Source organism: Rhineura floridana, chromosome 1 (assembly GCF_030035675.1).
Source record: "Rhineura floridana isolate rRhiFlo1 chromosome 1, rRhiFlo1.hap2, whole genome shotgun sequence".
Taxonomy (NCBI): Eukaryota; Metazoa; Chordata; class Lepidosauria; order Squamata; family Rhineuridae; genus Rhineura; species Rhineura floridana.
Window position 1 is genome coordinate 39311051 of NC_084480.1, and position 15109 is coordinate 39326159.

The 15109-nt window shown below is 41.4% G+C and overlaps 1 protein-coding gene across 6 annotated transcripts in view; it reads right to left on the reverse strand.

Moving 5' to 3' along the window:
• The window catches only part of ERCC8 (ERCC excision repair 8, CSA ubiquitin ligase complex subunit), an 88756-nt gene that overhangs the window by 73113 nt on the left and 534 nt on the right, over positions 1-15109 (reverse strand). For 2 of the 6 annotated variants that reach the window (XM_061618763.1, XM_061618733.1), the window contains exons 2-3: positions 11653-11748; positions 6220-6321 (exon numbers count right to left, since the gene is read on the reverse strand). In XM_061618763.1, the coding sequence (XP_061474747.1) occupies positions 6220-6321; positions 11653-11748 (198 nt within the window). Of the gene's footprint in view, positions 1-3236; positions 3289-3591; positions 3662-6219; positions 6322-11652; positions 11749-15109 lie in introns of those variants that run through there. The other 4 variants (XM_061618754.1, XM_061618743.1, XM_061618782.1 and 1 more) reach the window with 4 other exon arrangements.

Here is a 15109-nt window from a genome sequence, read left to right on the forward strand (position 1 = left end):
GAGGAGTCATACCTCTGTAAATCTTTGCAAGAAGCCTCTGTGGCAATAAAGAAGGTCAGGCTGGAATGCACACCTCTCTCAATGTATAACAATAAAACAGAAGTGCTGAGAGGGAGGTGTGGGTTTGAGGGAGAGAACAGAGGAAGAGACAGCTGCAGGAAAAGCCCAACAGTGTTTGTATTCCTATGATAACCACCAGTCAGGCATGGATAGGCAAGGAAGAGAGTGGCTCCCTCTACGTCAACACTGCAGAGGTAGAGAACAGTGACGCTAGGTAGGAGGGTGGCAACCACAGTTTCTAAGAGCCAAAGGGAAGGTTGCTGGGGTGAATACAGGAGGGTGGTATTGAGGAAGGAGTGGTAGCAATTTCTGTTCTCCAGGTAGGAGAAAGAATCGGAAGGAACCTAAGTACAAGAAGAAAGGAGAAGGCCATAGGAGGGCCCTGTGATAAACTGGGCTCCCGAGTTCAGAGAATCAAGGGCTACCAAGTCTACATGGAAGCAAGAGTGGCCTGGTATTCTGAGAACCCTCAATGGGGGTGGGTTAGAGGGGAGACCAGCCCCCTGTGAAGTATAATAGCTGAGTATTTTGCACTGTGAGGTTTGATGTTTTCTTCTGTAATTCATCACATATTGTTCTCCTGTTTGACAGTGAAAGTTCAATGTATTGTAGCATGAGATGCCTCTATATGTGCATTTCCTAAATGGATGCCTGACTGCCCTTCATCACCTTAGCATACTGATTCATTTTTTGTGAATGCAACAGAAAATATCTCCTTATATCATTGGCTTGTTCCTAACTATGTTGAAAATGGAACATGATGCTGATCTGTAATAAACCGTAAGAGGACTCATGCAATTTATATCATTATAATCATCAGACCAGGAAAATCTCCCTGCCCTCCAATCTCTTGGTCAATCACATGCACACACCACCTACAAAGCTAGGTGCAATTGGAGCAGGGCCCATAATCTGAGCGTTGTAAATCAGCCTTGACAAGTCAATTGTTCCAACACCAGGATACAGAAATCCCTGGGTCATAAACGCAGCTATTTCCCACTTTTCTTTAGTTTCTGTTTCTTAGTCTGTCCCTGTAGTTTGCCCAGGCCCAGCAACAGCAGTCAGTCAGGTCAGAGAAAATTATGTATATTTATAATTGAGTATGGCCATATTTATCCTAAATGTTTTGGTTATCTAATAGGGGAATGGACTGCCTTCAAGTAGATTCCGACTTATGGTGACCCTATGAATAAGGTTTTCATGGTAAGCAGTATTCAGAGGTGGTTTACCATTGCCTTCCTCTGAGGCTGAGAGGCAGTGACTGGCTCAAGGTCACCCAGTGAGCTTCATGGCTGTATGGGGATTCAAACCCTGGTCTCCCAGGTCGTAGTCCAACACCTTAACCACTACACCACACTGGCTCTCTGGTTATCTAATAAATGAGAAATTTTGGAGGACTGGGGATAGGAAATGATTTACAATGTATTGTGTGAACAAAGTTAAGAGCTTGGCTAAGTTTAATCTGAACAGGGTTAGACTTTGCATGCTGAGCTTTGTGTTTAACTTCTGCACAAATTGACAATGGTAAGAAGTGTGTGGAAAAGAGCTAACTAATTTTTAAAACAGGTTAAAGATTTTTAAAAGTTTTATTATTGATTATGATTTGTCTCATTACTGATCTGTGTAAGCCACTCTGGAAGCCTTTTTTTGGCTGAAGAGTGGGGTAAAGCATTTGTTTTTTTCTGTCAGTAGTAAAGTATGCAAAATAAAAATATTGCTGCTTCAGCACAGTGTAGTTTGCATAGGCTTTTGAAGCAATGAGGTGTGTTCACAGGTTAATAAAAAAAATAGACTCAACAAATCAGAAGCAATATTTTTAAAAAGAACTGGGGGGCAGACGAGTCCCTCTGAATATACGAGCAACCAGACTGAATGAAACCAAAGGTCCACCTAGTCTAATCCTACTTCCCACAATGGCAGCCAGATGCAACAGGAAGCCCATAAGCAGGGTTTGAGGGCAATAAACTTTTTCTGTTGTTTGACTGTCCTCCCAGAGCATAATCAGAGGTAGACTACCTCTGAACCTGGAGAAGGAAAGGTAGTCATTGATGGATATCTAGACCAAATTGCTGCATGAAACCTCCAGGTTCAGAGCCACTCTACCTCCGCATAAGCTGAAGTTATGAAGGCTAATAGAAAGGGCTCTTGGTCTCATTCCTTGCTTTGTCTAATCACCTTTAAAAGGATGGGTAATCCAGTTGCCCACAACACATGATGTGCTGTGTGTAGAAGTTCTGTTTTTATAATTATCACCCAAAACTGTAAACTAGTTTCTTTTGTCTTTTTCTATAAATAGTGCATTTAGTGCATCTCTGTCACTTGAGGCTCAGGTAGCCTCGGTGGCACGGAGTGCCTTCTGCCAACTTTGGTTGGTGGCCCAGCTGGACAGGACAGGAATAACCTGGCTTCAGTTGTCCATGCTCTGGTAACCTCCAAGTTAGATTACTGCAATGCGCTCTACGTGGGCCTGCCTTTGAAGACGGTTCAGAAACTGCAGCTTGTGCAAAATGCAGCAGCCAGATTGGTAACAGGGACCAGACGGTTCGAACATAAAAAACCGATTCTGGCCCGCTTGCATTAGCTGCCTGTATGTTTCCGAGCCCGATTCAAGTGCTGGTTTTAACCTATAAAGCCTTACATGGCTTGGGACCACAATACCTGATGGAACACCTCTCCCGACACGAACCCACCCGTACATTATGCTCAACATCCAAGACCGTCCTCCAGGTGCCTACTCTGCAGGAAGCTGGGATTCTGGCAACAAGGGAGAGGGCCTTCTCAGCGGTGGCCCCGAAATATGGAATGATTTTATTTATTTATTAAAATTATTAGTCGCACATCTGGCTGGTTATCCAGCCACTCTGGGAGATGTACAACATAAAAACATACAATTAACAATTGCATTAAAAAAATCTCAAACAATCATGATAAAACCTTTTCTTGACGAGGTGCACCTGGCGCCAACACTGTTATGTTTTCAGCACCAGGTCAAGACTTTCCTCTTCTCCCAGGCATTTTAGTATGTGTTTTTAAATTGCTTTTTAAAAATGTGTTTTTTAAATTTGTATATTTGTTTTTAATGTTTTTAATTGTTGTAAACCGCCCCGAGAGCTTCAGCTATGGGGCGGTATATAAATGCAATAAATGAATAAATAAATAAGTTCAGTAGTACTTACTCCAGTAGTGGGAACAGGGCTGGAGCCTTAATTTCCTCTTTGTTCCACATCGCTGAGAAGAGATTAGAAAGACACACTGCCTTCACTTCCTATTCCTACTTGAGAGCTGCCATTTGGGTGGCAGGATTATGACAAATGTAGAAATCAAATGTCTCTCCCTGTCTGTATGGAATATGCCCCATCTGTCTGGCACTGGTCACAATGTTTCATTTGGAAACGGGGAGAGCCAAACTATGTAACTGAAACCCTTTGTTCTTTCCCTTCCACTTGTCCACAGCTGACTGAGCTTTAACAAAAGCAGGTAGTTAATAGCGTATCTCCTGTCTCAAATATTGCAGATAGTGCTGTGACTCACCTGCCAAAAGGACTGGGAACACATATTCATTGTCTACCAGGACCTCTGGCAAAGTGCATTTTAGTATCCGCTAGAAAGGGTGAGAGGATGCTCAAGTCAGCATATATGGATCTACCCCCTCCATTTTATTCTCACAACAACTCTGTGTGGTAGGTTAGGCTGAGAGATAATAATAACCAAGTCATGCAGTAAACTTGATGGCTAAGTGAAGATTTAAGCCTGGTCTCAAAAATGGTTCCGATACTGCAGTTGCTTCTTGCTCCAATAACAATGTAGGCACCGAAAAAATGGATAAAATGTGTAGTGAAACTGCATCCCATCATACTGAAACTGGATTAAAATGTGTTGACAGTAAAACTGATTTGCTTATATTGTCATCTGTTCTAGCATTGTGGCCAACTGGCAGCAGGCAAGTAATAGAGTTTTGGGTGCAAAGGAGGTACAGCTCTAAACCGAAACATTGACCATCAGACTTTCATTGCTTCTATGTGACAGTTTTCAGACTCCTACCATAACTTTGGAAGGGAGTTACAGTGCCTTGCAAAAGTAATCAGACCCCTGACCAATGCTCTCATATTACTGAATTACAAATGATACATTGTAATTTCGTTCTATATGATATTTTATTTTGAAACACTGAAACTCAAAATCAATTATTGTAAGGTGACATTGGTTTGATGTTGGGAAATGTTTGTAAAATTGTAAGGTAACTGTGTCCTCAATACGGCAGTTTTTTTCACCTGTGTAAACTGGGAGCTTCAACAGCACAGAGGTTGAATACTTATGCAAGCAACATGTTTCACTTGTTTGTTTCTTACAAACATTTCCCAACATAAAGTCAATGTCACCTTACAATAATTGATTTTGAGTTTCGGTGGTTCAAAATAAAATAGCATACAGAACGAAATTACAGTGTAGCATTTGTAATTCAGCAATATGAGAGCATTTGTCAGGGGTCTGATTACTTTTGCAAGGCACTGTAGTTTATTATCTTTCTGGAATTAACATCAATGGTGTTCAACATACTTTCAATCCCCTGGGAAACAGAAACCCCCAGAGCCAGCCCATAACAGAACATAATCTCTAATAGCCTCACAGTGGTGGAGTTGCTGTAGCTTACCGGGAAGGGTGAGACAGTGGTGAGGTCAGCATTGTGCAGAGTCACTGGTGGAGTCAATGCAGTGCTCCCACTGGTGTGTCTGTGCAGCCCTGACCTTGCTGCCACCTCATCCCTTCTCCTCCAAATGGGAGCAACTTTGCTGCCAGGAGGCTATTGCTTCGGCTCTGTCTACCTAAGCAAGCTGCTCATGCTTCCCCATGCACACCATATTCCCCATTGGCTCAGCTGAGATGCCTTCAGGATTCTTAGTCCTCAAATAAGCTGTTTACTCAACTAGTAATCTGCTGCACTGTGCACTGCTTGCATCCACGAAGGTCTAGCCAGCACAGATGCATTAACAGCACACCTACCATCAACAGAACCTGGCTGAGCACTGAAAGACTAGGGAAGGGAGTACTCTGCAATAGTGGTCAGCAATGGTGTCCCCTCCCATTTCATCTCTCCACTATGTATACTGCAAGCTATTAGGTTTATCACCTCCTCCTCCATCACGATTTGTGTTCACACATAAATTTGAATGGTCCCTGACTGATGCTTATCTCTGAATTTCCTGTTTTTCTATAATCTTGTTATTTCCTGTTTTACTGTCCCAATTTTGGGTTCACAGATTAATCCCTATTTCAAACACATTCCTACTTCATTTTACAATGACATATATGTTCCCATTGTACTGTACATGTAAAGACCATTTGATAGACATCAAATATCTCCTGTGTCACTCATCTTGTATTGTTGTATCATCACACACGTGTGTTATGTTCAACCTTTTGATTTTGTGCATGTTGTGACCAAACCCCTGTCACAAAGGGGCAGCAGGCCACCAGTTCAATCCTTGCCAGATGCTTCTCAGGATAAGACCTTAAAGATGGCAGAGTATAAAGAAGTCCATACAAATCTGAAATATATAAATCCTGACAGATACTAGTTTTAATTTATGTGCTCATTCTGATTCTGGTGTAGCCAGTGAGTGTACCACATCAAGTGTTGAGCTGAACCCTTACTTTGAACTGGTACCCTGATCCCTGCTCCAACCTCCATTTCAGGTTCAACAGAAACTTGCAGGTTCTGTTCAAGTTCAGGGAAAAAAATAAAGGTTCATTTTGGGTTTTAGTTCAGGATTGGTTTAACTCCTTGATTCAAACTCCCCTTTACAGGGAGGTCCCAGGTTCAATCCCCAACATCATCAGATAAAGCTGGGAAAGACTCTTGGTGGAAACCCTGGCGAGCTGCTGTCAGTCAGTGCAGACAATAATGAGCTAAATGGTCCAACTCAGTATATAAGGTAGCTTCTTGTGTGCCTAATTCTTTCCTGTTTCCCAAACACTGATGTAGTATAAATCTTGTTGGCCAATGACTCTCATGAATCCAATTAGCATAACATACTTCTATTACTCATCATATTGGTTTCACTTACCATGTACACGAAGTACTAGTTAGCAGCAAATTGTAAATATGCAATTCAAGTAAAAGGCATATTTAAAAGGATTCCATTTGTAAACAATACATACCTTCCCACAGAACAAACAGCTTTGCAGGTATAGCATGGTTTTTTGCTCCAGTTTTCAAGATCATACAATACAATAACACCATCTGAACCACCTGATAACATGCTGTAAGAAAACAAATGACAATCAACTTAGACATGTCAGACTCAGAATTTAATAAGTGACATTTTAAATCCACTAAAAAGTTAGTCAAAAATTAAATTAGGTTAGGGATGTTTTTTGAATCTGAATATTTTCTGGACATTTTTCAGATATGCTACACCAAATGGGATCCAATTTCATGTATATGACTCATTTTTAGTAAACAGATATTTTTTTAAAAGCCAACTTAAAAATTATCTCAGATTTTTTCAATAGTAAAAAATATTTACATAAATATTTGATTAAGATAAGAATTCATCAAGGAACAATCCACAGCAATCCTCAGGCTTACATCTATTCCTGTGCATCCATGAGAAGCAGTTTAGAAGCAATTACTTACATCCTTTTTGCAACATACTTGTGTTGTATCCTCTGGACAAAGAAACTGTCCTTAAGATTAACTACAGATAGTTTCAAACAAGCCAACTTCAAATCACAGTTATTGAGGCTGGCTTAAACCAGAATTACGATTAACTACAGTTCTAGGTCTGGACTACATAGGCTACATAGCAAGCTGTGATTAATCAAAAGCACATCTGAAAGCTTCCAAATTCCTGCTCCCAGCTATGCAGAGGGGATAGCACATGAGTCTGGGGCTTGCTGCAGTTAGTTCCTACTCATACATGTGGCATTGAAATGTGAGCAAAGGTAGTCATTATGGTTCAAAAGTTTTCCTTAGAAAGTAATGTTATTGGAATACAGTACTAATAAAAGTTTTAAGATAGGAGTCACAACTTTTGCTCTCTTGAGGACCCCACATCCTCAGGAGTCATTTGTCAGGAATGACATGCAAATCGTGAGTGGGGCCTGGGTCACACCAATAGTAATTTGTAGTGACAGTACCAAGTTAACAGTTTACATCAAACCTCTCCTTTTTCCTTCCTACTGACTTCTCTCTCTCTTTCCTCCTAGCTTCTCCCCACCCTTACATGAGTGGGCTAGAAGGAAAGGAACATGAGACAGGCAGCTCCAGGAGCCACATATCAGTCCCAGGGTCTCTGGGCTAGAGGTTGCCAACCTCATTTCAAGACATAACAACCCAGTAACATGCACTTCCTTTCACTGCTTAACAGAGCAATCATATTCTTCTGTTATGCCAGCTGAGGGGTATACCAGCCTTCCACAAACTGGGGCCCAACAGATGCTTTGGACTACAACTTCCAAAATCCCTGATCGTTGGTCATGCTCACTGAGGCTGATCAGAGTAGCAGTCCAAAATATCTAGTGGGCAGCCATTTGAGGAAGGCTGGACTATACTATATGGTGGAAACCCATCTATGCTGGCAGAATGCAAGCTGCACAACAGACACACCCACAGAACATTCTGCTGGTGCAGCTGTTCTACCATGAAGCTGTGCTGGCGGAATAGCTAAACCAGGGCAGAGTTGAGGGGAGGGCAAAGGGGAAGCACTGGGAGCGAGGAACACATACGTTGCAACCTATACTCCTCTGGACCCTGACTATGCTCTGGTCAATAGTAAAATGTTACACCTGGCACCAGAAATTTCCCATTAAGTTCACTGAGAGGACAGAATATGGTGTAATTCAGCACCCAGTCATGACACAGCACCACCCTTTATATAGGATGGGGCTAAATCTCTCTAACCTCAGATTACAAACACGTGGAGCTAACAAGGGGAACAGTGGTGAGGGGAAACAAGAAGGTTACTTTACCAAAACAGCCTGTTTCCAGAACATACATGTAAACACAAACATATTGCTGCCTAGAAGCATAACAAGTACTTTGCCTTGACACTTCAGATACTAACATCCAGTACTTAACTTCAGCTCCCAACAACAGGGGGTGCCAGGATACAGCACCCCATACATACATATTTTATTATAATCAATGAAGCAAGATGCTTTGAAATATCTTTAATGCTGCATGTATGATGAATCTTCTGAATTTCTGTTTTAGTCATTTTCATATGTTTTATGCATTTTATATTGCTGTTTACTGGTTTTATGTTGTGTTTTTGTTTTAATATTTTTACTAATATATTTAGACTATATACCACTTAGATATTTTTGAATTATGAAGTGGTATATAAATGTTTTTTTTAAAATAAAAGCATATAGTACCTTATAAATAAGAATTGTTTTGGAAGATAAATAAATACTCCCAAGGGAAGCTCGGAGGTTGGCAACAAGGGAGAGGGCTTTCTCAGTGGTGGCCCCCAAATTATGGAATGATCTCACTGACGAGGTGCGCCTGGTGCCAACACTGTTATCTTTTCGGTGCCAGGTCAAGACTTTCCTCTTCTCCCAGGCATTTTAGCGTGTGTTTTAAATTGTTTTTATTGTTTTAAATTTTAAAATTGTGTTTTATATTGTTTTTAAAATATGTCTTTTAAATTGTATATTTGTTTTAATGTTTTTGATTGCTGTAAACCGCCCAGAGAGCTTCGGCTATGGGGCGGTATACAAGTGCAATAAATAAATAAATAAATAAAATAAATAAATAAAGGCACGGGAAGGGGGCAGCCATGCTACAAAGTAGAACTGCTATGAGTGTCTTCCATGTCTGCCTCCCCCCACGTCCCTGTGAATATTGTATCTTGTCTAAACTGTATTGCTCTAATGTTCTTCCCTCTAACAGCAGGGAGCTGCGTCTCTCACACACAGGGAAAGCACCCATCCCCACACAAGTGTTTTGTTGGCAAAGGCCAGGCACTCCACTCCAAGTATTGCCACTGCTGGCCAAACACTCATGAGTACTTTTAACTTGCAGGATCACAGCCAGGATGCATGGAGCAGAACAAGCTGCCCCTGGACAGCAACTCCCAAGGGAGAAGTATCCTCACAAGCACTGCGATTTCATCCCTCTCCCATAACAAGGAGGTCAAAGCACGAGCACTGGCAGACCACTCAGGTGGCACCACTCTCTCTTACTTCTCGTCTCTCTCCTCTTCACAAACACCTAACATGCATCCCGATCCACAGACATTTGTTCTAGCCGCTGCCTACTGCAGATTACTTTTATTCTACCTAACCAGGGCTCTTCCTGTAGCCCATATTTGCTCAGTTCCTGACTGCTGCTGTGGCTGTAGGGTTAAGGATCTGTGTATGTAGCATGGGTCTGAGTCCTGGGAGCTTACTCTCTTTTGCCTCTGGGTGAGTGCTGAATCCTTGCCTCAAGAGGTTTGTGTACTGTGAAAGCCTCCTGCCAAGGGACTATGGGACTGCTGTTGCATGGGCAATCCTCTTTTCCCTGTGTGTGTTATGCGCCAAAACACCACCTGTGAGCAGCATAAGGGGACTCAATGTCCTGCCTGTACGACTATGGAATTCGCTCCCACAAGAGGCAGTGATGGCCACCAAGTTGGATGGCTTTAATTTGGACAAATTCATGGAAGATAAGGCTGTCGGTGGATACTAGTCATGATGGCTATTCTCTGCATCCATAGGCAGAAGCAGTATGCTTCCAAATACTAGTGGCTGGAAACTGCAGGAGGGGAGAGTGCTCTTTGCACTCGGGTCCTGCTTACGGGTTTCCCAAGGGCAACTGATTGGCCACTGTGAGAACAAGATGCTGGACTAGATGGGCCATTGGTCTGATCCAGCAGGCTCTTATGTTCTTATGACTGGCAATAACAAGGTTGCTGTTGCCCATGCCTCCGGCTATTGTGGAGTGGGGATGTTGTGGTCTTGCTTTGCACATAGAATCAAAGTGAACCTGAATCATATTCCAGAACAAACCATTAGTTTTTGATGAGCCAGAACAGAACCTGAACGATTATCAGAAAGTATCTGAACCAAACAAAACCAGGGGCGGGGACACATAACATGTTAACAGTTCAACTAAACAACCAAACACCTGATGTGGCAAACTCACTAATACAACCAAAGCCAGAATGAGCACATAACATAAAACCAATAACTGGGAGGATTTATATGTGTTAGATTTGTACAGCCTTCTACAGGTTCTCTGGGTCCCTGGCAGAGCATAGTGCAAGAGCATACTGGCCTAGTCTAGGCCCTGGGAATATGAGAGGTAACTGAGAAACCTCTACTAGGCCCAGGATACCTGAAGGAGTCCTCAGCTCAGGCGATGGGGAGTATGGCGTTTGTGTGGGTAAGAACACAAGAAGAGCCTGCTGGATCAGGCCAATGGCCCATCTATTCCACCATCCAATTCTTACAGAATTCTTATTCTTGCCTACAGGAAGCCTGCAAGCAGGACCTGAGTGTAAGAGCAGCCTCCCCTCCTGCAGTTTCCAGCAACTGATTCAAAAGCATACTGCCTCCAAGAGTAGAGACAGAACATAGCCATTATGGTTAGTGTCTGTTGATAGCCTTATCCTCCATGAATTTGTCTAATCCTCTTTTAAAGCCATCCAAGTTGGTGCTCATCACTGCCTGTGGGAGCGAATTCCAGTTTACCTATGCGCCGCATAACGAAGTACTTTCTTTTGTCTATCCTGAATCTTCCAACATTGGCGGATCATTGGAGATGGTGTTCCATTTCAGAGCTGGCTCTGGGGGCTTCTGCTTCCAAGAGGATTAAAAGTATGCTGAACACTCTTGGTGTTAATGCCAGACATTTTATATATCAGGGAGTTACCCTGTCCCAAAGAGCAAGCTATTAGGATAATATTGAGTCAGAGTGGTACCCATGAGTGAGTGCTGCTAGGCAACTGGGACTGGGGATCAAAGATAGCAGTCTCCAACAGCTTAGAGAGAAGTGTCAGGTAGCATGGGAATAGGTGGTTTGTGAATGTGATTGAGCAAGAGACTGGTGGTTGGGATTCTCCTGCTCTAATGATTTGATTACTAATTGATGTGAGAGACTATGTGGGAGTGATTTGGGAGAGAGTGTGTGTGGGATACAGTGATCCCTCCTCACCACTCCAATCTTAACTGCTGTACAAGATTGTTCTGCAAGGCTGCAATCCTATACTCACTCATCTGTGAGTAAGCCCAATTGAAGTCAATAGGGCTTGCTTCTGGCTAAATAAATATAGGATTGTGCTGCAAGTTTTAAGGAAAAGAAAGGGAGGCATTGTTATCTGTTAACATACAAATTTTAGCACATCTAATGTGTTATGCATTTATTGTCAATGCATACATATTTCCTAGAGACATTAACCTGAAAAATGTTGCTGATAAAACTGCCCATTTTGACTGGTATTGTATTTGTTCATTATGTTACTAATTTTATGAAACAGTGCATTTTCAAAAAGTGAAAGTTTTCTTTGCAAAAAATTAGCAATGGAAAAAGGTTCTGTTATTTTATCAAATATATTTTATAAACTATGTTTCACAATAAAACATACAGCAATATAATGTACATACTATCGACTTTCCACAGGTTCAATATCCAAGGTGTTAATACCACTTCCATGGATCCTTTCTATATCTTTATCCTTGTTTAACTCCAGGCTCAGTACCCTTAACAACAACAAAAGTGAAGCCATTAATAAAAACAAGAAATATAATACATGACATAGCTTCTAGTTCATCAAAAATTGTCACTAGCAGGTCCTTCAAACTGATCTGTCAAATTCACCATTTGCTTAACTGGACTCTTCAACCAGTTTCAAAAAACTGACATTCTGCATGTTAGCAGAGTAACATTTATATTTACATCAAGCAATAAAAAAAGATAAATGTATCAACTGGTATGTAGTGCCAGAAAAAGTCAATAAAACAAGGCTTCAATTGTATATATTATATGCAGTGTGTGTGTGTGTGTGTGTGTATAGCGACCTTGCACCAACTTAAAAGAGAGTCACATAACTGAATCTTATGTGTATTTACTTAGAAGTAAGTCCCAATGGGTTCAGTGGGATTTAATCCCAAGGAAGCATGCATGACTATAGCCTTTAATTACTAATAACAAATGTAAGGACACCTAGTGGACAAAATGATTTAAGTAACAAATGAAACTTCTGTTGTCAGTGACCTAATATTTCAATTTTCAAAAAAAGGATGCATAATCCTGAATGGAATATTAGGGTTGTCTTAATCTTCATACATTCCAAACTTACTGAAGTATGGTTGCAAGCTTATTCAAATGTACTGGGAGAAGCCCTATGAACTATGGGATAGACCTCTGAGTTAACAAGTATAGGATCAGACTGCAAATGTATTTCCTGATTTGAAACCATTCTGGTTACTAAAATGGCATGTGGTACTTACTTTTTAAATTTAAAGGATGTCTTATGCTACCAACCAAATATTGGTGTAAAAATTGACTTAGGATACTTTAAAATGACTAATGATAACATAAAGAAGTCCAAAAAGATAGCAAACCTACTTCCTTTTCTACAAAGCAGGAGTAGGGAACCTTTTTTAATACAGAGGATCAACAAGAAAAGCCAGCCAGGGGCTACAGCTGATAATGTACAAAGTCAAAAGTGGGCACAGTCACCCCCTCTTTGTTTTTGAGGAGGGACCACTCTCATGTCTGCCTCTGTTGGATGATTGGTGTTCCACCTCTGTGCCTCCAGCATCCCTCTCTACCTCAGAGCCAGATGTACATGTGCTATAATGCAGAATCCATTGATATCACTTCCACAAAAGGAAGTCACAATTCTTTAAAAATTGTTATGTATAGATAAACAATTTATAATCAGAATAATAGAGTGGGTCTTAGATATATATATTTACACACACATACATCTCAGGTGCCAAAGGCCAGGGTAAAGAGGTGTGTCTTCAGCATATGACAAAACCTACAAAATGAAGGTGCCAGATGCATCTCTGTGGGGAGGGAATAGAACACCTTAGCAGCTGCCACAGAGAATGCTCTCTCCTGTGCCAGCACCCCTGAAGCGTCAAGAGTGATGGAACTATCAAGACACCTCCTCTGCTGACCTTAACACCCAACAGGTCTGTAGAGAAGGAGGTGATTTGTTAGATATTTGGTGCATAAAGCATTTAGGACTTTAAACACTAATGTGAACACCCTGAATTGGGCCCGGAAACGAACAGGAAACCAATACAGCTATTTTAAAACAGGGGTTATATGTTTTCTGAATGGAACCCCAGTCAGTAATCTGGCTGCTGCATTTTGGACCAGTTGAAGTTTCTGAGTCGTCTTCAAGCACAGCCTCATATAGAGAGTGTTGTAATAATTCAATCTGGAAGTTGCTAGAGGGTAGACTACAATCCGCCGCCCTGGGCTGCTGGAAGGGCGGGATATAAATCAAATAATAAATAAAAACAATGGCGAAATCATCTCTGTCCAAAAGGGGCCATAGCTGGCAAACCAGCCACAGCAAGTTATAAGCACTCCTAGCCAATAATGCTGCCTGAGCTTCTGTGACAATGCTGGATCCGGGAGTCCCAAGCTACAGACCTGCTCCTTCCAGAGGGAATATTTCAGACTTATTTGCTAATGGAAAATTGATCATTTACAGCCCAGTCCCTATTTATATTTAAAAGCATGTGACAAATTGCATCCCTCCAACGGCAAAATTAATTCTTCCTAACAACATGCAATATTTCATTTTATGTTCTGTTCATTAATATTGAGGCATTCTTAGGGTCAACATTCCTTGAATTATTTTATGTTATCCTCATAACAGTCCTGTAAAGCACATACAATGAGACACAATAGCCTTTTCAAATATTCAGAACCTCTGTATAACTAATAAATGGAAGGGGAAGCAGAATTGTGCCCAATGTATGCTCAGAGAGCCTACATGCAAGATGCAATCAGGGACCAGTCTCTGATCTTGCATGCAAATCCTACTCTAGGATGGGAGATTCTGTTGAATGTGCACAGTAGAATTATACTCACTGGACCTGCCCACTAACTATACATATTCAATATAACCAAGGGCTTTTTCAATAGTCAAGGCCTTTGATCATGTGCACTGAGCCTATACAAGTGCAGTTGTACATGAATAGGCTCTTTCAGCCAAATGGATATAGGTAAAAGATGGGGCTAGCGAGTGCAATCCTAGTTCCCCCCAATTCATGTGATGTGCAATCAGTCCTCCTTACACAATTTGTACATGCATAATCTCAGTGAACAGTAAGCCAATCAACATATAATTATCTGCAGTGGTGCCTTCTGAGCAGGATTTTGGGCAGAAATCTGGGGCCACACTTAGCAGAATAAGCAGATGGATCCTCAAATACAGCAGGGCTGGCTTATCACCCTTGGAAATAAGTGAAGCGGTACACATTACCATCTAAAGACAGGACTCTCAGACTAAGTCCACAGTTTACCTAACTGTACCACTGCTCCGCTATCTACATATTGAGTATTCATAGTTTCCTAAAAATCAGGGAAAGGATTTGTCCAAAACACACCACATGAAGAGCTCTGTTGTCTTGCTGTGCAGGAATGTAAACCCAGGCATGAATCTGACGCCACAGGGCTCCTGAATGAGACCTGGCCAGTGAAGTGGCACAGTACCATGACCTCCAGGATGTCCGTGTCATCAAAAACTCTTTCATGAAATACACTGTCTGTACTTTTCCACATTTCATTTCCTTGTGACCTCCCTGCAGGTTTATTCTAAGCGTTTTTTCCTACACAAGCACACTGCCCGCCCCCAAACTGTTCAAGTAATTAGTCCCATAATATAGTATTACGAGGATTTTTTGTGACAGTACTCATGAGTACAGAGTACCAGCACCTCTTTTTTTGTTTTACTGCCAGTGCCAGCTATTCTGTGCTGGCACCCACAGTACTTGTATCAAGATACCAACACCTCATTTTTTTAACAAAAGAAGCATAAGTTTATGAAGATTTGAAAGGAACCGGCATTTTCTATTTTTTATCTTTTTTTTAGAA